The sequence below is a fragment of the Chrysemys picta genome, chromosome 1 (assembly GCF_011386835.1).
Source record: "Chrysemys picta bellii isolate R12L10 chromosome 1, ASM1138683v2, whole genome shotgun sequence".
Lineage (NCBI taxonomy): Eukaryota > Metazoa > Chordata > Testudines > Emydidae > Chrysemys > Chrysemys picta.
Window position 1 is genome coordinate 241,467,817 of NC_088791.1, and position 23,055 is coordinate 241,490,871.

Sequence of the window (23,055 nt, forward strand, 5' to 3'; positions counted from 1 at the left end):
AGCTTTATGGCATGCCTCTGCTTGGTGCACCTGACGCTGCAGTGAGAGCTGGGAGTAGGAATAGAAAACAAAGAACTTCAGCAAATAACACAGCATGAGGTCATCTATACTGAGCAATGCAAAGTAGGGCATGCCTTCATTTACCTAAAATCTCTAGATTTCCCAGCCTCCATCTTATTAGGTCTGGCAACTGCCTTCCACTAGACTCTTTGGGGTGGCAGCAGCAGCTAGCTCAGGCTTCTCTTGGACAGCTCTCCCCATTTCACCTACTGAGGATGTGTGTAACGTCATGTAAGTATAGGGGGATCACAGGCAGCCCCATGTCCTCTATCTCACAGGCGCCAGCTCTGTCAAGTCCTGAGTAAACAGCCTGAAATTATACCTGAATTTCAGTATTAACCATCAGCACTATAATGCTGATTTGAAACTACCATTAACCATCACAAAGCTACTAACTGTGTTCAAATCTATGCTACTGCTACAATCTCAGATTTTGTTTCTGAGCAAGTGTGAAGGATGTCATTTTGGCAGAGACAGGAGATTGAACCCAGGGACCCCCACAGAGCTAAAAGCAACAGTTTACAGCTTGAGCTAGAGAGCGTGGCGCTGAAGCTGAGAGCTGTAACACACTAATCTCTGCAGATCAAGCACTCAGGACAACACACTCAAACCACTGAGATACAAAAGCACAAGACAGACCTCCTCCAATTCTCATCCCCTTATGAAGACAGACTAGGTAGTGAGCAAACCTAACATCTTTAATAGCAAACCATTGAGATATTCTGTGGCCATTCTTGAAAGTGGACTTTTATCATTATTTCTTCTTTTTTCTACACCATCAAGAAGCATGCTTGTTGGTTTACAGCGCCGATAGAATGTCAGCTCTTGGGGGCCAGACCAGAGCCCGGATTTTTAAAGGTTTTCGGGCATTCCTCTGCTCAGCGTGGCAAAGTCCAAGGGATTTAGACGGCTAAGTCCCATTTTCAAAATGGACTTAGAAAGTTTTGTTTCTAAATAAAATACATGATTTCCCTCATGCTGGGGACGCTAAAGTTCCATTTTATGTTTTAAAGGCATCTTACACTTTTGCATTGTGACAATCTGGGTCTAAAGCAAACAATGACATAAGCCTTAATTATAATAACCTGAGGGGTTTTTTATTTATTATTTTAAATACGTGAACATCTTAGAGCCTTTCCCCAAGAATCATTTAAAAAAGAAATGTGATTATTTGAAAAGTGAAAAATATATCATTATTGGCCTTCAAACAGGATGACTTGTTTTTATAACTATTATGGATTTTTTTTAAATTAACATTTGCGATATGTACAGATAAAACACAAACTAGAGAACTATTTTAATTGAAAAACTGAAACCTGTAAGTAGAACTTTCCATATTTTATTAAAATAGCATATTCAACCACTGGTAACCAATAATACATTAACTTTTCCCCCCCAGAGTACGCACAACACAGTAGCGATTTAAAATATCCTTATCCATGATAATCAATGAAAATAGTCCAAATTCAAGTGTGCAACTAAAACTAAACCTCTGAAAAAACTCTGATTTAAAGAATACATAAAGCTCTCATACAGAATTCTTTTATACCCCTATATACTAAATGCCAGTGTTTCACTCACCTGACAATACTGCTAGCTTTTTCTCTTATGCATAGTATAATGTCTCATTTATAGTACCCATTTTATAAATAAATTGGCATATCCCATCCCGTTTATATTCATCTTCAGCTTCACAAAGAAACCAGTAAATAAAACTGTCAAAGACAGTCACAACAAATGATCTCACAGCAAGATATAAAACTTGAAGATACTCAAAAGATTTTTCTACTCTATTTTACATAAAAAGACAGATTTAAAAAGTGCAAGGCAAGATTTGCAGTTTTTTTTTTAATTTTTAGGCACATCCACTTCTTTAAAGCAAGCTTCAGAATGAAATTCCAGTTTGTTCTTCATGATACCTGTAAAGTCTCTTTTTAAAAAAAGAAAAAAATTACATCCTGTCAAATGTAAAGTAGGGAATCTCCTGTCCAACGTAACAGTTTTCAGTTATGTCTTGTTCTTCCTTTTTTTATCCTTGCAGGTTTCGGTTTGGGGATATATTGATTGTTTGCCTGATATTCGAGTTCTTTACGAAAGTAGTGAATTGCTTTATTTAAACCTTCTTCCAAGGGGACCTGTTTAAAGAAAGAAGAGATGGTCACATCAGCCTAAGATTCTGGCTACTCTCATAATAGTGCATTATTGTGGCTATCTTCTAAGCTATGAAAACGCTGCTTTGAAATCCTTTACTTCTTTATCAATAAAAACACAAGTATCAGAGGGGTAGCCGTGTTCGTCACTTTTTACAGATCCAGACTAAGAGTCCCGTGGCACATTATAGATTAACAGAAGTATTGGAGCATAAGCTTTTATGGATGAATACCCACTTCGTCAGATGCATGTCTGACGAAGTGGGTATTCGCCCACGAAAGCTTATGCTCCAATACTTCTGTTAGTCTATAAGGTGCCTCAGGACTCTTTGTCCCTAATAAAAACAGAGCCCCCACCCACTGGTTACAGTCTGTCTATGCATTTCTGATGCACCCATCACTGTAATATCTAGCTATCATTTACTAAATTAGAAACCGCCAACTCAGTCTGGAAATACCACATTTAGTACCAGGCAGTAACACTTAACCCAGTTTATGCCCAAATACAAACTTGGAGAATTCCTTAATGTGTTTGTAAGGAACAAAAGAGGAAAAAGAATATTTTTTGGCTTGTTTTGAATTATATTAAGAGAACATCCTCTGGATAATCTGTGTAAATGGTGAGGCCTAACTAAGTTTAAAGTAGAATACTTCTTTAAATTGGTCCACTAAGAAATAGCAATGGGGATATCAACCACTAGGCAAAACTGACAGTAACCCATTAGGAACTGATCACCTTGCGCTCTCTAAAAGAGTTAATTAGATTCTAATAATTTGTGCGTAGTTAAGAGGAATAATATTTTTCTATTCGGTTTCTAGTTTTAAACAGTGCATTTTATACTCATGGGCACACAACAGAAATATTTAATTCCTTTTCCAAGTATAGTAGTCTCTGTTCTTATGTCACCAGCATGAATTGATACAGTGATAGCACTATAGAAATGCATACATTAACTACCAGTGCACTTCTCCGATTCACTACCACTCCTCATTCACCACTGGATAAGAGTACAAATGTCTGTATCCTGTTAAAGTTGATAGAACATGATCTACTGCCACTGTGCCACTTTTTAAAAACAAATTAGGTTCTGAATGCCCCAGGCACACAGGGGAAGAGGAATCTCATTACATCAACAGTTTTGTTGTTGTTGTTTTTTTTTAAGACAGGATTTTGACCTGCTCATGCCCCACATTGAATCATTTCACACGGATGGAGAGGGGAAGTAGGCCTAAACTAAGCCCTTTCCCCCAGTTTTAGATGGGGGAAGGGTTCTCTTTGTAATAGTCAAGCTCTTGCTTTCAGCGGTGCTCAATGGCAGGTGTGTGAGTGAAATGTAGTCAGGAAGATCTGGGTGTTTCATCATTAGGATCATTATCAACCACAGATGTACTTCACTTTGCAGACCTTAATTCTTCAGAAAACAGCAAATCTTTATGCTGGTATCACCTGAGTATTGGCTAATTTCCAGGCATTTATTGGGATTCCAGTCAGGCAGGAGGGAAGGGGGCTGGGTCATGAAAGGTTGAAGGGTTTGTAGCCATTAATGGGGCACCTACCCTAGAACCAGTATCTGTTTTCCAGCAGCACTGTTGTTTTTTAAAACAGTTTTCCAGCAAAGTTCTCTAGTGAAATCAAGGCTTAAGATTCAAGGCCAGGTTGTAACACTTGTCCTGGCCATTTGAGTGGCCCTGCGTAGTGTGGCCAGGTAGCCTCAAGGTAACGTAGGGAGAAAAGACGGTGTAATGCTGGCTTGGGAGGCCTTTCTTAAGAAAGGGCGATGAGTCGGTGTGTGCAGAAGGAGGTATTCAGGAAAGAGTACACATCACTGAGTGATACAATGGTACACCTCTACCCTGATATAACGTGACCCGATATAACACGAATTCGAATATAACGCGGTAAAGCAGCGCTCCAGGGGAGCAGGGCTGCGCATTCCGGCGGATCAAAGCAAGTCTGATATAACGTGGTTTCACCTATAACGTGGTAAGATTTTTTGGCTCCCGAGGACAGCGTTGTATCGGGGTAGAGGTCTATTACAATACTACCTGTATTATTCCCAGCCTCTTAACGCAGCACAAGTATTTAAAAGCTTTTTTGGACAGTGACTGTATCTTAAGCAAATTTCACTGCTGCCTACAATAAATCCCAGATCTCCCCCACCTTTACCAAAGAGCATATACAACTAATTCTGAACCACAGTGAACAAATAGCTTAATTAATTCATCAAATATGTATTAAATTATTTTTGTCTATGGCAAATTCAGGGTGGAATTTCAAAAGGTTTAAATCTGTTCTCACTGAAGTCAATGATAAAACTCCCATTAACTTCAATGGGAGCAGAGGTAGGCCAACCTGAGCGGGTTCTCAAAATCCCATTGTTTGTATACTACCGCTTTGTCCAACTACCTAGTTTTTATTGGGTTCTTCTGCTATTCCTCACAATCCTCCAAGGTGACTAGATTAAACCTGATAAGCGCAGTAACATTTGCATATCTTTAAAAGGATCTTAAAAACCTCAACCCTTAAATGTTCTATTTCATTTTGTATTGAACAACATCCACATAATAAAAGCTAATTTCTCTTTAACAGGATAAGTGGAGGGGTAATTCATTATTACAATGCTTTGTCACGTATTTCATAGGTTGATAGATTTTAAGGCCAGGGACCTGTAATCATCTAGTCTGACCTCCTGCACAACTCAGGTCGTAGAACTTTCCCCAGCACACATTTATTGAGTGTCCATGTAAGACTCAAGGCACTTTATAACCTTTACAATAATTGCCCTTGGAATTCTTTCCTCCACTTCCCCCAGTTCTTTAAGATGCTCTAATAACTGCAGGATATCTTCTTTTATAAAGGCAAGACAATCATCAGAAAAACCACAGGTTTACACACGACACTATTAATCTAGCTTTACATACCACAGGTTCCCAACCAAGCAATAACTTGGCTTTCTTGATGTCAGGCCTTCTTTTCTGGGGGTCATCTTGAGCTTCTGAGAGAAACTGGATTTCACTGCCACTACCTGTTGAATAAAATATTGCATTTGATTATCCTTTGTTTGCTATGCTTTCAACTTACACATTTCCCCAGTGGTGGTATGTCGTCCCTCTCAAGCTTATTTAGATTATTCCCAATTTTCCCCTCCAAAATGTCTTACACTGACATGACGGTCCTTCCAGCAAAGGTGGGATGAACCATTCAGGAGTGGCACTGCAAAGTGACTCAGAAACACTTCCTCCTCCCCAATACTATTCATTTCTACTGTCTGCGGAGTGAAGAACCATGCACGAGTCTTGTATTCAGATCCCTTCATGGTAGCACATTGAGAACTTACTATGCAAGCCCAAAACATTCTGCATTATTGTATACAAATGTTTATTTGAGTTTAAAAATTTGTAGTCAGAGCAAAACAGAGCTAGTTAGTTAGTGAGCAGCAAATGGAGGGATTGTCTACCTGTCTAGTGGCACCATAGTGTTCTACCACACAAACAAGCTATGTCCAAGACTGGAGCGTTAAGGGGCTGAGCAAAATCACAGACAATTAAGAACATAAAAACGGCCATACTAGAACAGACCAAAGGTCCATCTAGCCCAGTATCCTGTCTTCTGACAGTGGCCAATGCCAGGTGCTCCAGAGGGAATGAATAGGACAGGTAATCATCAATTGATCCATCCTGTCGCCCATTCCCAGCTTCTGGCAAACAAGAGGCTAGGGACACCATCCCTGACCATCCTGCCTAATAGCCATTGATGGACCTATCCTCCATGAATTTATCAGTTCTTTTTTGAACTTGTTATAGTCTTGGCCTTCACAACATCCTCTGGCAAGGAGTTCCACAGGTTGACTGTGTGCTGTGTGAAAAAGTACTTCCTTTTGATTGTTTTAAACCCGCTGCCTATTAATTTCACTTAGTGACCCCTAGTTTTTGTGTAATAAGAAGGAGTAAATAACACTTCCTTATTTACTTTCTCCACACCAGTCATGATTTTATTTACCTCAATCATATCCCCCCTTAGTCATCTCTTTTCCAAGCTGAAAAGTCCCAGTCTTATTAATCTGTCTGTTCCAGAACCCTAATAATTTTTGTTGCCCTTTTCTGAACCTTTTCCAATTCCAATATATCTTTGAGATGTGGCGACCATATCTGCACACAGTATTCAAGATGTGGGCGTACCATGGGTTTAGAGGCAATATGATATTTTCTGTCTTATTATCTATCCCTTTCTTAATGATTCCCAACATTCTTTTCGCTTTTTTGACTGCCACTGCACACTGAGTGGATGTTTTCAGAGAACTATCCACAATGACGCCAAGATCTATTTCTTAAGTGGTAACAGCTAATTTAGACTCCATCATTTTATATGTATAGTTGGGATTATATTTTCCCATGTGCATTTCTTTGCACTTATCAACATTCAGAAGGGTAGCCGTGTTAGTCTGGATCTGTAAAAAGCAACAGAGTCCTGTGGCACCTTATAGACTAACAGATGTATTGGAGCAGAAGCTTTCGTGGGTGAATACCCACTTGCATCTGACAAAGTGGGCATTCACCCACGAAAGCTTATGCTCCAATGTCGGAGAGTCTATAAGGTGCCACAGGACTCTTTGTTCCTCTATCAACATTGGATTTCATCTGCCATTTTGTTGCCCAGTCACCCAGTTTTGAGAAATCCTTTTGTAGCTCTTTGCAGTCTGCCTGGGACTTAACTATCTTGAGTAGTTTTGTATTATCTGCACATTTTGCCACCTCGCTGTTTACCCCCTTTTCCAGATCATTTATGAATATGTTGAATAGGATTGGCCCAGTACAGACCCCTGGGGGACACCACTATTTACCTCTCTCCATTCTGAAAACTGACCATTTAATTCCTACCCTTTGTTTCCTATCTTTTAACCAGTTACCAATCCATGAGAGGACCTTCCCTCTTATCCCATGACAGCTTACTTTGTTTAAGAGCCTTTGGTGAGGGACCATGTCAAAGGCTTTCTGAAACCTAAATACACTGGATCCCCCTTGTCCACATACGTGTTGACCCCCTTAAAGAATTCTAGTAGTTTGGTGAGGCATGATTTCCCTTTACAAAAACCATGTTGACTCTTCCAACAAATCTGTGTGTCTGACAATTTTGTTCTTTAGTATAGTTTCAACCAGTTTGCCCAATACTGAAATCAGGCTTACCAGCCTGTAATTGCTGGGGTCACCTCTGGAGCCCTTTTTAAAAATTGGAGTCACATTAGCTATCCTCCAGTCATTTGGTACACCCAAAAAGAATGGCTCAGGTTTGGGAATCTCCCTCACATCCTCATAGGGTGACCAGACGTCCCGATTTTATCGGGACTGTCCCGATTTTATCGGGACTGTCCCGATATTTCCTTGTTTGTCCCGCGTACCGACCGACATGCGGTCGGGACACTGGACAAACAAGGAAATGCCCCGAGCCTAGAGCCCGGAAGTGCTCGCACCCCCCCCCCCGCCCCGACTCCGCCCTCTCCTCCCCCGATTGGCTCCCTCCCCGAATCCCCGCCTCTTCCCCGGGCTCACCATTCCCCCTCCCTCCGCAAGCGCTGGAGGGAGGCCCGGGAGACTCAGAGGAAGCGCGGGGCCGGGGTGAGTAACAGTCCGGCCTGGCCGTAGGGCGAGGAGGGGTGCGGTCCGCGGGGCCAGGCGGCGGCTGCTCTCCCCCCCGGGCAGTGGGACTCTGGAGCAGCCGCTGCTGCAGCTCCCACTGCCGCGGAGGAGGAAGCGGCCATGGCGCTCCGCGGCTGCGGCGCCCCCGAACCCACCGAGCCGGGGCCTGCTGCGGGGACCCAGCAGCGCGTACGCTGGGCCCAGCCCCTGGCTAGGCACGTCTGGGCTGCCCAGCTGGTGCTATCCCGCGGCGGCCCCGGGGCGGAGGCATCGGCAGCCCAGCCCCGTTCGTTCCCCTGCGGGACGGGGGGGCTGGGGCCTGCTGCCCCCACTCCGGGGCCGCCGCGGGATAGCACCAGCTGGGCAGCAGCCCAGACGCGCCTGGCCAGGGGCTGGGCCCAGCGTACGCGCTGCTGGGTCCCCGCAGCAGGCCCCGGCTCGGGGGCTTCGGGGGCGCCAGAGCTGCAGCCGCGGAGCGCCATGGCCGCTTCCTGCCCCCGCGGCAGTGGGAGCTGCAGCAGCGGCTGCTCCCGAGTCCCGCTGCCCGGGGGGGGAGAACAGCCGCCGCCTGGCCCTGCGGGCCGCCCCCCTCCTCGCCCTACCTCCCAACTGAGTCCTGCCTGCTCGGGGCCAGGCCGGACTGTTACTCACCCCGGCCCCGCGCTTCCCCTGAGTCTCCTGGGCCTCCCTCCAGCACTTGCGGAGGAAGGTTTTTTTTTTTTTTTGGCCCCGCCCCCCGCCATCACACCCCCCCACCCCCCCACCCCGCGTCCCGATATTTGTCTTGGGTGATCTGGTCACCCTACATCCTCAACCGTTTACGGTTGAGGATGTGAGGGAGATTCCCAAACCTGAGCCATTCTTTTTGGGTGTACCAAATGACTGGAGGGAGCCAATCAAGACTGATGCCATTCTTTTTGGGTGTACCAAATGATTGTGAGGGAGCCAATCAAGACTGATGCAAAGAATTCATTTAATTTCTCCGCAACGGCCTTATCGTCCTTGAGTGCTCCTTTAGCAGTTGATCATCCAGTGGCCTCACTAGTTGTTTAGCAGGTTTCCTGCTTCTCACGTACTTAATTTTTTTTTTTGCTATTACTTTGAGTAATAGCTGTTCTTCAAATTCTTTTTTGGCCTTCCTAATTATATTTTTACACTTCATTTGCCAGAGTTTATGCTCCTTTCTATTTTCCTCACTAAGATTTAACTTCCACTTTTTAAAGGATGCCTTTTTGCCTATCACTGCTTGGCTTACTTCTTTGTTTAGCCACAGTGGCACTTCTTTGGTTCTCTTACTATGTTTTTTAATTTGGGGTATACATTTAAGTTGAGCCTCTTTTTACATTTAAGTTGAGTCTTTAAAAAGTTTCCATGCAGCTTGCAGGGATTTTACTTTGGTGCTGTACCTTTTAATTTCTGTTTAACTAATATCCTCATTTTTGTGTAGTTCCCCTTTTTGAAATTAAATGCTAAACTGTTGGGCCGCTGTGGTGTTTTCCCTGCCACAGGGATGTTAAATTTAATTATATTATGGTCACTATTACCAAGCAGTCCAGCTATATTCACCTCTTGGACCCGATCCTGTGCTTCATTTAGGAAATAAATCAAGAATTCCCTCTCCTCTTGTGGGTTCCAGGACGAGCTGCTCCAAAAAGCAGTAATTTAAGGTGTCAAGAAACTCTCTCTGCATCCCGTCCTGAGGTGACATGAGTCATTGTGGGGATAGTTGAAACCCCCCATTATTATTAAGTTTTTTAATTTTAATAGCCCCTCTAGTCTCCCTGAGCATTTCATAGTCACTATCACCATCCTGGTCAGGTGGTCGGTAATATATCCCTACTGCTATATTTTTAGTATTCGAGCATGGAATTCTATGGTACAGTTTGGGTCATTTAAGATTTTTACTTCACTTGATTCTACACTTTCTTTCACATATAGTGCTATTCCCCCAACAGCACAACCTGTTCTGGCCTTCCGATATATTTTGCACCCTGGTATCACTGTGTCCCATTGATTATCCTCATTCCACCAACTTTCTGTGATGCCTCTTGAATCAATATCCTCATTTAATACGAGGCACTCTAGTTCACCCATCTTATTATTTAGATTTCTAGCATTGGTATACAAGCACTTTAAAAACTTGCCACTTTTTAGCTGTCTCCCATTACATGATGTAATTGAATGAGACTTTTTCATTTGACTGTTTCTCATCAGATCCTACTTGTATTTTACCATCTTCCATACTCTCCTGCTTACTAGAGCATAGAGAATCTCCATTAGTAGATCCTCCTATAAGGGATCTCTTTGTCTGAACCACGTGCTCCTCCGCACCTGTCAGCTTTCCCCCAGCCCTTAGTTTAAAAACTGCTCTACGACCTTTTTAATGTTAAGTGCCAGCAATCTGGTTTCATTTTGGTTTAGGTGGAGCCCACCCTTTCTGTATAGGCTCCCCCTTTCCCAAAAGGTTTCCCAGTTCCTAAAAAATCTAAACCCTGCCTCCCTACACCATCATCTCATCCACGCATTGAGACCCTACAGTTCTGCCTAACTGGCCCTGTGTGTGGAACTGGAAGCATTGTCTTACCTAGCAGCCTAAATTCAGGATTCAATAATGCTGTAAAGGCAGCACACACAACAGCAGGAACACAGGGCGAGAGGTAGGGACTGCCAAATAATCTCCAGCATCCCCTCCAGCCAAGTGAAAGGGAGAGTCTGATGGGCGCTGGAATGAATCACTTCTAGCCTCCAGTTTCCAGGTCGGTATAGGGGAAGAAAAACTGTCATCACAGCACGAGACTTTTGATGGTGGTATAGAGAGAAACTCGTGGAATGTGAGGAGGATTCCTGGACGAATCTACCCAAACAGTATTTGTGTTTTAGTTCCGGAGATAATAAATTTCATTCACATTCAGCTCAGTTTAGACTTTTTCAATGACTGCATTTACGGCAGGAGTTGGTGTCTTGTACTGAACTTTTATCTAAAATAGTCATAGCATCTCTCCTTCCTATTGCTGCCAGAATTTGTGTAGTACACCTGCCAGGGATCATCTTACATTTTCTTTTCGTTCTTAAAAGAAGAAAACCCATGCATAGAGAAGTCTACCTGGGGTCAGACCAGAATGGGGAGCAATATTCAGAACTACCTGGTAGTCCCTCTCAGAATGGGCATGAATTGTATCAGTACATGACAAACTACCACATACGAAATAAATATTCATTCTTTTCTTCATACAGTATTTTATGTATAATTGAAAATCTGAACTAAATTCTAAATTCTTAATCTAATATTTAATTACAGAATCAGTAGACAAATATCCTTGGTAAAACTGCTGTTTAGCAACGGAAAGAAACAGATTCAATTAGTCTTATGTATTATACATACTTTAATGAAGTAATTATCATCCGATAATATAAGCACTCTATGAACTTCACCCAATAATTACTTGTCATACTTACCAACAAGTTTTTTAATTAATTGGGCAAATTCTAGGATACTGTGCTCTTCTGGGTTCCCCTAAGAAGGAAGTGGATACAGGTTACAAGAGAAATTACAAAGCATCTCTAAAAATGCGTATTTTGTGATTTGCCAGGAGTCACTATGAGGATAGTAACCAAATACATGAATGAACTAAAATTCATAGATTACAAGGCCAGAAGGGTCTGACCTCCTGTATAACAAGCCAGAAAACTGCCCTAATAGAATTCCTGTTTGAACGAGAGCATCTCTTTGAAGAGACATCCAAACTTGATTTAAAAATTGCCAGTGATGGAAAATGTACCACCAAATTTGGTAAATTGTTCCAAGGGTTAATTATCCTCAAAGAGGCACTACATCTCAATTCTACTTTGAAAAGTAACCAGAACCACTTATAAACAAAAAATTTCTGGTTTCCCACATCTTTTTAAACAACATGGTAGGTAATGTGTCTTCAAAGACACATAACAAAATGCATTTTCGAGGGTGGGATTTTGAAAAGCATTCATTGGTGGCCTAACTCTGGCTCCCAATGAAGTCACTGGAAGTTTTACCATTTCAATAGCAGCAGAGTCAAGGCAACAGAGCGTTTTTGAAAACCCGGCTCCCAAGTTGAGTCTATTTAGTCATCCAAAAAAGAAACTATAGGTTTTCAAAGGTTTTCGGGTGTTCTTTAATTGTGCACGTCCCCCTTTTTCCATACGCTTTAGCTTCATGAGATGCACATTTTGCTTTCCATGAGACTCCCAAGGGAAAAACCATCAGTTTTTCAAGAGCTGACTTCAGCAGTATGCCATACGCTTCTAAATATTATAATTTCAAACTGACTAGATAAACCACGGATATGTTATAATTGCTTTGGAAATAGCCATCCACATTTAATCTCTATTACTGATGATACTTTAGCACAATTACCATAAAAGGGGGGGGAGGGGCACATTCACAACAACAACAAAAAATGAAGCTTCTGGAGCAGAAGCAGGTTAATAAATTACAACAGTATGTCACCAATGGTTTCAGATCGCACTTTTGATGTATAGAAATGAGGGTGGTCTTCAACTGCATTTCTGAAGTGTCTTAAAATAACTTACTCCCTGCCCCCCCTTTCTAATACAGTAGAACCCCGTTTATCTGACTTTCCATTATCCGGCTCTCTGTGTTAACTGGACAACCAGAACACACAGATCCAGAGGGGAGTGATCTCTCCAGTGGCCACTAGATGGTGCTGCAGCATTGCACTTTCCCTTTCTCTGCTTTTTCCAGATTTTTGATTATCCAATCTGCCCCCAGTCCCAATTAGATTGGATAAACGGGGTTCTGCTGTATTGCATATTGAGCAAAAAGCTTAAATCAATTAAAACTCAAAACATATTGCAAAATTCTCTGATTCTTCAGACAGTGATCAGATCTAAGGATCAGATAGGAGCCCAGCAAGTACTACGCCAAATCTCTTATATGTAAAGTGAACATAGGGTTTTTTGTGCATAATGGGAAGTATTTTTGCTGCATTTAATTCTTGTAAAAGTTAACACCAATGACAAGCAAGAAAGCAAAAACTAGACTACTGTGAAGTAAATGTAGCAGAACAGAACAGTATGCTCACCAAGTTGACAGGACTGCTGACGTTGCTGTTCATTAAGGCCACCAACCCATTCACAAGATCACTGCAAAGGGGAAAGCAGGGACTGAGTAAATATCCATTTCTCTTTAAACAGTCATATTTTATTCAAAGAGATCCATATCGCTAGAACCCCACTGAAGCAATATAATTAGATGAAGAATGGAGAAATCAAAACCTGCAAGTAAAATGGATTTTATGCATTTTGTAGATTTCAAGTGGAAGTCCACATTTCATACCAACCGGTAACACTGGTCTACAATTTTTGAGAAGTCGTCTGCTTCAGAGATAAAATGTGCTATTTATTATGTATTTTGATGTGCTGAATTCAAATATGACAATTAAAACAACTGATTGGCTACTGTTTCTAAGATATTTAAGTTTTTACATTTTATGTCTATGTATATTGTGTAGATAGAGTTTTAATCATAAATTGTAAACCTAGGTCTTTTCATGTGTTTATGGTTGCTTTACATGATAATATTTCACCTGTCCTGTTTATGTAACACTTTAAAAATCAGCAAAAGGGTTATATAAATAAAATTTATTGTGAAACAAAAGGCAAAAAACTATTATGTACATAGCTTAGTCCTATTCAGTGTCTACTCGGCGCTTCTTGGCTTGTCTCTTGTATTCATTAAATGGAGCATCTCTTGTCACTGTCCAGCAATAGACTGCAAGCATTGATGGGCTCCATTTGCCCTGATAGCGTTTCTCCATTGTTGCAATGTCCTGGTGAAATCGCTCGCCGTGCTCGTCGCTCATTGCTCCGCAGTTCGGTGGAAAACAATCTTTAGTGACATGTTGCAATCAAGGCTTTTGTATGCCTTGAGGTGGTTTTCCACCAACAACCTGTAGTTGTCTGCCTTGTTTTTTCTGAGAAAATTTATTGCCATTAACTGGAAGGCTTTCCATGCCGTCTTTTCCTTGCGACGCAGCGCATGGTCAAATGCATCACCTTGAAGAAGTTAACGAATCTGAGGACCAACAAAGACACCTTCCTTTATCTTAGCTTCACTTAACCTTGGAAATTTTCCACGGAGGTACTTGAAAGCTGCTTGTGTTTTGTCAATGGCCTTGACAAAGTTCTTCATCAGATCCAGCTTGATGTGTAAGGGTGGTAACAAAATCTTCCTTGATTCGACAAGTGGTGGATGCTGAACACTTTTCCTCCCAGGCTCCAATGACTGTCAGAGTGGCCAATCTTTCTGGATGTAGTGGGAATCTCTTGCACGACTATCCCATTCGCAGAGAAAACAGCAGTACTTTGTGTATCCAGTCTGCAGACCAAGCAAGAGAGCAACAACCTTCAAATTGCCACAAAGCTGCCACTGATGTTGGTCATAGTTTATGCACCTCAAAAGTTGTTTCATGTTGTTTCCTTCATATGGACTGCATGACCAACTGGAATTGATGGCAAAACATTGCCATTATGCAGTAAAACAGCTTTAAGACTCGTCTTCGATGAATCAATGAACAGTCTCCACTCATCTGGATCGTGAACGATGTTGAGGGCTGCCATCACACCATCGATGTTGTTGCAGGCTACAAGATCACCTTCCATGAAGAAGAATGGGAAAAGATCCTTTTGACGATCACGGAACATGGAAACCCTAACATCACCTGCCAGGAGATTCCACTGCTGTAGTCTGGAGCCCAACAGCTCTGCCTTACTCTTGGGTAGTTCCAAATCCCTGACAAGATCATTCAGTTCACCTTGTGTTATGAGGTGTGGTTCAGAAGAGGAGGATGGGAGAAAATGTGGGTCCTGTGACATTGATGGTTCAGGACCAGAAGTTTCATCCTCTTCCTTGTCTGACTGAAGTGAGAATGATTCTGGTGCATCAGGAACCGGCAGTCCTTCTCCGTGGGGTACTGGGCGTATAGCTGATAGAATGTTTGGATAATGCACAGTCCACTTTTTCTTCTTTGACACACCTTTCCCAACTGGAGGCACCATGCAGAAGTAACAATTGCTGGTATGATCTGTTGGCTCTCTCCAAATCATTGGCACTGCAAAAGGCATAGATTTCCTTTTCCTGTTCAAGCACTGGCGAAGATTTGTTGCACAAGTGTTGCAGCATATGTGTGGGGCCCACCTCGTCCTGATCTCCAATTTTGCAGCCAAAATAAAAGTGATAGGCTTTCTTAACCATAGTGGTTATACTGCGCTTTTGTGATGCAAAAGTCACTTCACCACAAACATAGCAGAAGTTATCTGCACTGTTCACACAAGTACGAGGCATCTCTGCTCACTTTGGCTAAACAGAAATGTGTCCCTTTGCAAAATCAAACACTGACAAATAAGAGAGCATGACACTGTATGATTTCTAGAGCAGATATAGGGCAATTTGTTCAGCAGAGTGATGTAAGCTTTGTTATGATTGCATCATCCATGACTTCTAGGAATAACATGATGCAATTCATATCATGTATGACGCAATACCAGCTTCAGATTGCATCATTCATTGTTTTGCCTAAAAAGCAAGTACTGTCCAAACCCAGTCATAGATTTATTCATAGATCCAGTCAAAGATGTATTTTAGTCATTTCTGGTTTAAATTGAGATCCCTTCCCTTTATAACTCACTTATCCTCCGCCATTCCCAAGTCAAGGGTCGTATATACTGACCCAATAGCATATCTTGAAAACGAGAGCCAATCAACAATTTTAAGCATCATTTTCGTTCTCAGTGACCCAGAATTAGTAAAGTTTGACTACATTTATTTCAGAAGCATTTTGGCTGTAGAGCAGTGAATCCACAGAATTCCTTGTATTACTAACACAGGCTATCAACACAAGGTGGCAGCAGTGTATTCAGATACAAAGACATGAAACTTGAGATTTCATGAAGCAGAAAAACAACAACGGAACCCCTTGCGTCCACTGGTGAGGATCACCACAAATTACTAGCTATGTCTGAATTTAAAGTTCTCACCTGGCTAGGGACTATTTATATATTCAACTTCTCTGTGAAAGTACAATTTGTGTTCTAGAACACTACTTCATATTTAAGAAACAGAATCGTTTGTACATTTCCCATTTTGCTTTACGTTTTACTGGCTTGATCCAGTCTGTAGAATGTCTGAGTCTACTAGGATACGATGACAGATATCAGACTCAGTAGAAAAGTGTTAGAGAGAACAAGCAAGCCTTACCTGACATACTGGAATGCTCTAGTCTGAGTTCCAGGCCCATAGACCTAAAAAACAATGAAAATCGAAGTTACAAGAACATGAAAACATATGCCATGTCTCATCACCCCCATAAGCAGGCTGCCAGGACCACTTGAGGCATGAATATGGGACACAAAACCAAGTTACAATCTGAGCTGACTGCCAGACTGTGCGTCATGAGTGCCAGGCCAAATCCTAATCTTGGCAATTCTTCATACACTACTTTTCTAAGATTCAGCCTCTTTTCATTGTCTATAGGTAGAACGCTTATCTTTTGTCTTGAGGATTATAACCTACTTCTCTCTGGTCTTCCCAGGACCCATCAGTGTCCCTCCTCTTTACTCCACAGAAAACGCAGCTGCTAATATCACCTTCCAGGCCTGACCATGACTCTCAGCTGTCTGAATCTCTACACTGACTATACAGTGAAAATCTGAAGCAGATCTATTTTTCAGGAAACAAAACAAAACAAAAAACCCACCAAAATCAAAACACCCCCTCATGTTATGTGGAAATAACTAAGGCATTGCAATGGCTTCAACATAGTACAGTTTTTACACAGTCAGTTTTTACACAGGTTGGCTGTGAAGTTAAGGCAATAAATCAGCATACTTTTGAAATTTCCAGTATAAATCAATAACAATATTTGAAAGCTATAACTAGGCATGTTTAAGGATAAAAATGGGGATACATCACTTGACATGGACACACACTGAATTAGAAAAGCTTTTTGGAAGTAGTAGATAGAATATTTGTTTTGCTCAGAAAATAGGGTCACAATTGATGTACATGCCAACATCTGTCATAGGTTAAGCCTGCTTTAAGGGTCTGACCCAAACTCCACTAATCTCAAAGAGAGTCTTCAGTTCAGTGGGCTTTGGATGAAGCCCTAAACATTTAGAGGTCTAATAGCGTTTACTTAATATCTTATTCTGAAAGAAATGTGGGACAGTGCAGTGGTGGCTTGACAGTATGCCCCACACAGCTTTCCAGCCTCTGTTTTAAAATGGTTTTATATACATACACACACACACACACACACATATATATATAAAGGGGGGGGGGGGAACTCACTTTGTGCATGTTTCCTATACAGTGATCTTCATTGCCACATGTGTTAAAGGCAGTCTGAGATTAGGCTGTATTCACTCCCCCTCCGCCCCAACTTCTCATATAAATATTTTAACAATAAAAACAAGATGACTGTTTGCATGGGACAAACACATTTGACTCTAATGAGGAATAATAAAGAGAGATGTTCCCATTTCGTAGAATTAGTTCCCACATTTGAACTTCTCTTTTAAACAACAAGTGCCTTTATCCATTTATTTTTGGGGTTTTTTGGGGATAAAAATTGAATACACTCATGTTTTAAAATTGTTAATTTGATAACAGATTTTAATTTTAACAGCAAAAGTTGTAAAAAATTAAGTGAAAGTTTTTGATTTCTGATTCACTTTTCACTGTTTTTCTGCTGGCTGTTGATTTATTTTACTGAGCTTGGCCAATTCAACAAAACTTCAGTCTCACTCTTATGCCTAATCGATTTTGCTTTTTGATACTCATGCACTAGTAGTACAGTGACCTTGGGTCAAGCTTTTATTTATTATTATTTTATCCATGGTTAGAGACTTTGACAAATTAGAACTAAGAAGTCTACCACGAGGCCTCCTTCAAACTGTTCCTTGTAACGCTCCTCTGCTGTGATGGCTGCAAAACATCCGACAATGGTTAGGTAACTGATGGCTGCAGTGATTGCTACTTGTTACACTGAACTGAAATGTTGCCTGCTGCATCCACCTGTTGTCTCATTTTATACTTGGATAATGAACACTTTTGGGGTAGGGGCCGTCTTTGTGACAGGTCAATGCTTAGCACAATTAGAGGCCCAACCTAAGATCTGGTCTCCAGTGTCACTGTAATATAAAAAACAGCAATAACTTGTGACGACTTTAAAAATCTGACCTCCCATTCATTCAAATGGAGAGCTGCATTTCTTATGTTCCAGTTAACCAGTGTCCACCACTTAGTCAGGATGCTGAAGCATCACCGGTACCCTCATCCTCTTCCCTAGTGACTTTTCAGACTCCAAAGAATTAAAGGGAGTCATTATTTGACTTTGGCTGTGCCTACACTAACTTACTTGCTTAACATTTCTCCGTTGCTCCCACAGGTGCAGCTGCAACAGCAGGAGCTCAACTATAGGTTGGCCATTGGAATTAAAAAAAAAAAATCTAACATAAACAAGACTTCAACTCTGCTCCCACAGCACTTGTACTACTCCAAGCTTTTCTTGATGACACTTTGAAATATCCCGAACTATGAATTGTTTTAAATCTAGATAAATATTCAACATAAACACCTTTTAGGAAAGCTGTCAGAGAATGGTGCGTCTCTGCAATGATTACCTTCTCACAGTTTGTAGTTATAAAAAAGTCAAGGCTCTGCTGGATAAGTCCGAGAAGCTCAGAACTACTACGTGATGTATTCAGATGCCAAGCTGGCATATCACCGGCACAGTATAAGCAATAGGAGAATGATCAGATAAAACACACAACAACATCCGACCTCTGATGCTCTTTCAAAACTTCTAAATGTTACCTAGAAAGAGCTACACTTTGTGCCCCCTGCATATCACCCAAGAAGCATATAGTACACAGGGCATAATCAGAAAGTGCTGGGAAGTCATTGCTCTATTAGGTTTGTATATTCTGATGCAATCAAAAAACCCCACCAGGATCAAAACTCTCAGCCTGAAATAAGAACTCCTCCCACCCTGTTTTGCCCACATATTCTGTTCTATGCAGCCAGGCCCAGCTAACCAGCTGCAGCTTTTAGGGGCGGAGGATGGGGTGGATAGGAGAGTGAAGGCCCTTTCAAAACAATTTACAAAAGTCCTTTGAAAACCCATATGTAAAATAAATTTTTGGGTGGAGGTCGCTGTCATTTGTGATACTTTTCTCGGGTTTAACCCAATGTGATAGATGTGGGCATGCTCATGGGGCAGTGCAATGGGAATGACTCACCATAGCCATGTAAAATCAGAAGGATCGTACCAAGAAACAACTGGTTTTGGAACATGCCTTTACATAGATTTATTCTATCCCCAGCCCCAAAACACTGCCACACTTTCCCAGCACAACTGTAGGAAGAACTGAAAGAAGCAGCAGTGCTTGGACACTTAGCTACCCTGCCGTATCTAAGGGTAGGCAAGTATAGTCACTTTTGAAGGTTTTCTCAGAAGGGCAACACATCCCTCTATCATTATAAATTGGTATTTTTGTTTGTTTTAGTGGAAGAGGGGAAAAGAGGAACAAGTAATATTGTGATAAAATACGAGAAAGAATGCTGCCCCCCCCCCAACATCTTTCCTGACTGTTAGATACCCTGAAAAAATTGACTTCAGCTCCCTTCTCCTTACTGACTAGGCACATTTATTGCCTGAGCAACACTTCTTTCCAAACAAACAGGAGCTCTGCTAGCATGCAGACAACACACAAATTATTACTGTCCATAAACAATGCACTTCAATCTTGGGGTTTGCTACCCAGTGCAGCAAAACCCTCTACACTCTAACTGTCCCATATACATCCTGTGGCACACTTTAAAAAGGTACCTAATTCAAACAATAAAATCCTAGAAAGCCCTTGAGTGATTTCCTAGTACCATTCACTTCCCTCTTTGCTCCAGATAGTCTCCAAATTTTATATGTGAAATGCAAAAAGTTGCCATGTGTATGAAATCACATATCTCATGATCTCATCCTTGACCTCACATAACCCTCCACCACCCATTTTGTATTATGATTAATTTAGGATGTATGCTTCTATCTATCTTTGGCACTTATAAGGCCCCTACTACTGAATTATCTGAGTGCCTCACAATCCTTAATGTATTTCTCCTCACAACACCCATGTGAGGCAGGGCAGTGCTCTTATCCCCATTTTATAGATGGGGAACTGAGGCAGAGAGAGACCTTGCCCAAAGTCACAAAGAAAGGCTGTGGTAGAGCAAGGATTTGAACTCAGGTCTCCCGTATCCTAGACTAATGACTGAAACACATGACCACCCTTATTATGGAGAGAACACATTTTTGACAGTACAGAACCATGCACACATGTGAAGATTTATAAATACAGGCTAACATTTTCAAGAATGACTAGTTATTTTTGGACACCCAGGTTGAGACATTTAGAGGCCTGGTTTTCAGAGAGTGGGAGCTCAGCACTTCCTAAAAATCTAGCCTCTTTCAAATGTTTAAGGTTGTGCACCCAAAAGCTAGGGAATTGAAAAAAAAAAAAGGTCACTTTTGAAAAGTGGTTTTGTTCTAAGCCCAGGACCAAGTGCCAATTACTTACCGTTAGAGGTTCTCCCTGAAGTGCCTGTAAGATAAAGTTACTGACAACTCTGCCATCGTTCATATGCATCCGAGGACCAAAGGTATTGAATATTCTAGCAACGCGCACCTCAACCCCTTCCTGTAAGCAAAAACAAAACAAACAAAACATGTACTTAATGAAGATTCCACAACCTTCCCTCCCCCCACCCCTTCAAAGTGCAAACTTTCATATTTAGTAGGTGTTTTTTTTTTTTAAAGGGCGATATTTCCGTAAGTATAAGAATGTTAATATACACTTTTAAAACACATGCTGCTTTCTCGCCTTGAGACTCCTGTAACGTCACATAAACCACAGAGTGTATGGTAGGAGAATTTACCCTAACTATCTACATTCATAATTTAATATGAACCACTGATGGAAAATCTGAAGACAGTTCTTTACCCTAATGAATTTTTCTTTTAAGAAATACTTTAACATATTAATAATACTTTGCAATTCAATAGGGTCTTCCATCAGAGCCTCTAAGGATTTAGCAACGAGACACCAAAGAAGTATTTTCACAGATTGGAGAATATCAATCAAGTGACTTTGCCAAGGCCACAGAATAATCCGTGACTAAGCACACCGAGAAATTTTTATAAAGTGATTAGAGATTTTTGGGAGCCCACTGTGAGCTATCTTAAAGGAGCCTGATTTTCAGAGGTGCTGAACTGATGCTTATAATAAAGTGACCTTCTAACCCAGTGTTTCTCAACTGGGGTTGCCGTTTGTGTAGGGAAAGCCCCTGGCGAGCCGGGCCGGTTTGTTTACCTGCCCCATCCGCAGGTCCGGCCGATCACGGCTCCCACTGGCCGCGGTTCGCTGCTCCAGGCCAATGGGAGCTGCTGGAAGCAGCACGGGCTGAGGGACTTACTGGCTGCCACTTCCAGAAGCAGCAAACTGCGGCCAGTGGGAGCCGCGATCAGCCGGACCTGCGGATGGGGCAGGTAAACAAACCGGCCCGGCCCGCCAGGGGCTTTCCCTATACAAGCGGCAACCCCAGTTTGAGAAACACTGTTCTAACCATAGCCATAACATTACTATTTTGCATTAGCCTACATGAAGTTTATGAGCTAGTTTATGTCTCAGATCCCCATTGTTTATTTACAGGCTGTTCAAATACAGATATTGTATAACTTACAACTTTAATACTACAGAAATTTTATCTGAATCTGAGAAATTTTTCCATTATACCCAGTAATGCTTTGTGTGGATGCTATGTAAATCCATCTTCAGATAATCAGTGCATTCAACTGAGTTTAGCAAGCAGAACCAAATGTGGTCGATAGATGGCATCGTGACCTTGTGAAATTGCATGGCTGGAACCCATCACTGAGAACAAACTGTGTTTCACCTAAATTCTGCGAGAGCCAAATCCTCAGCCTTCATGGCAAGGAGAACATTCAGTCATGGTGAACTAATGCACAGGGTTGGCTTCTGATGCACTCAACAGTTCATTGTGACAACATGTAGAAACTTCACCTCTGAAAGTAAACTTCTTGCCACAGATTCAAAGGTAGCAAAAGTCACAAGCACAAACTTCTAGGGTTACACAAATCATGTAATCTGTTACAATATTCTTGAGGCTTTTTCAATATTCAATGAAAACAGGGAACTTTATGTTTTCAAACAGTTTGCCAACAGATTGTGGCTGGTTGCCACTGCCTGGAAAAATGGGACTTGAAGACATGGTGAAACTATACGTGTGGATTTTCCCATTACAAGAGGATACACAGTGTGCTGGACACATTTTCAACTTCTCTTCAGAAGACTGCAGCCTCTGCTCACACATCCCTCGCTCGAGGGACATCCAAAGACCATGATTTTCCTTGAAACAGGTTAGCCTGAAAGTAGCTTCAGTTATAAGAATATGTAACTGCCTGCCCCAGGAACTCAATTATTTATAAATAAACGAATTCATCCTTACAGCAGCCTTGTGAAAAAGGTGGTATTTATTTCACAGATGGGAGAAAAAGGATTAGAGAGAGGCTAACGAATTGGCAACATTATAAAAATTATCCATTGCTGACAGTACGTATCACCAAGGGATGCAGGTGCCCATGGTTTAACCTCAAGAACAAATAAGAATAAACAGTGTTTTGCACCATTTCAGAAACTGTGGGTAAGGTTTAAACAGTGCTGAGCATAGTTTGCCCTTGTTTACTCTTGCAGCTAACTTGTGATGAGCTGGCACGCACTGTCAACAATGGGCAATTTCTGTAACACAGAAAAGGTTGCCGTCTCTTGCCCAAGGTTGTAACAGCAAGTTAGTGTCAGTACTATAAACACAACACAGCTCTCCTGACTTCCAATCCTGTGCTTTACCCCAAAGACCATACGGACACTATCTGCTAGCATGTTCCCTATCCACACCAAGGGAGTGGCAATCAGCCACGTGTGCTTTATCAGAAGCACAGTTGCCAACTTTCACGCAGTAAATAAGCTCCCCGACTTTCACAATAAGCCAAAAATCAAGCTAATCTATTTCAAAACAAGGCCAAAGCAAGCCAATCCCTAAGAACCCCAACCCTCTATGGGACTAGATCCCCCCGGCATGAAGTCT

General features: G+C 41.7%; 1 protein-coding gene across 1 annotated transcript in view; it reads right to left on the minus strand.

Annotated features, from left to right (window-relative positions):
• Nucleotides 1-1,383: 1,383 nt before the first annotated feature.
• Nucleotides 1,384-23,055, minus strand: part of UXS1 (UDP-glucuronate decarboxylase 1) — a 94,724-nt gene continuing 73,052 nt past the window's right edge. Inside the window, 6 exon segments of the mRNA XM_065580951.1 lie at nt 1,384-2,195; nt 5,133-5,236; nt 11,301-11,358; nt 12,923-12,983; nt 16,096-16,139; nt 20,472-20,591. Coding sequence (XP_065437023.1) covers nt 2,064-2,195; nt 5,133-5,236; nt 11,301-11,358; nt 12,923-12,983; nt 16,096-16,139; nt 20,472-20,591 — 519 coding nt within the window. The 3' untranslated portion in view covers nt 1,384-2,063.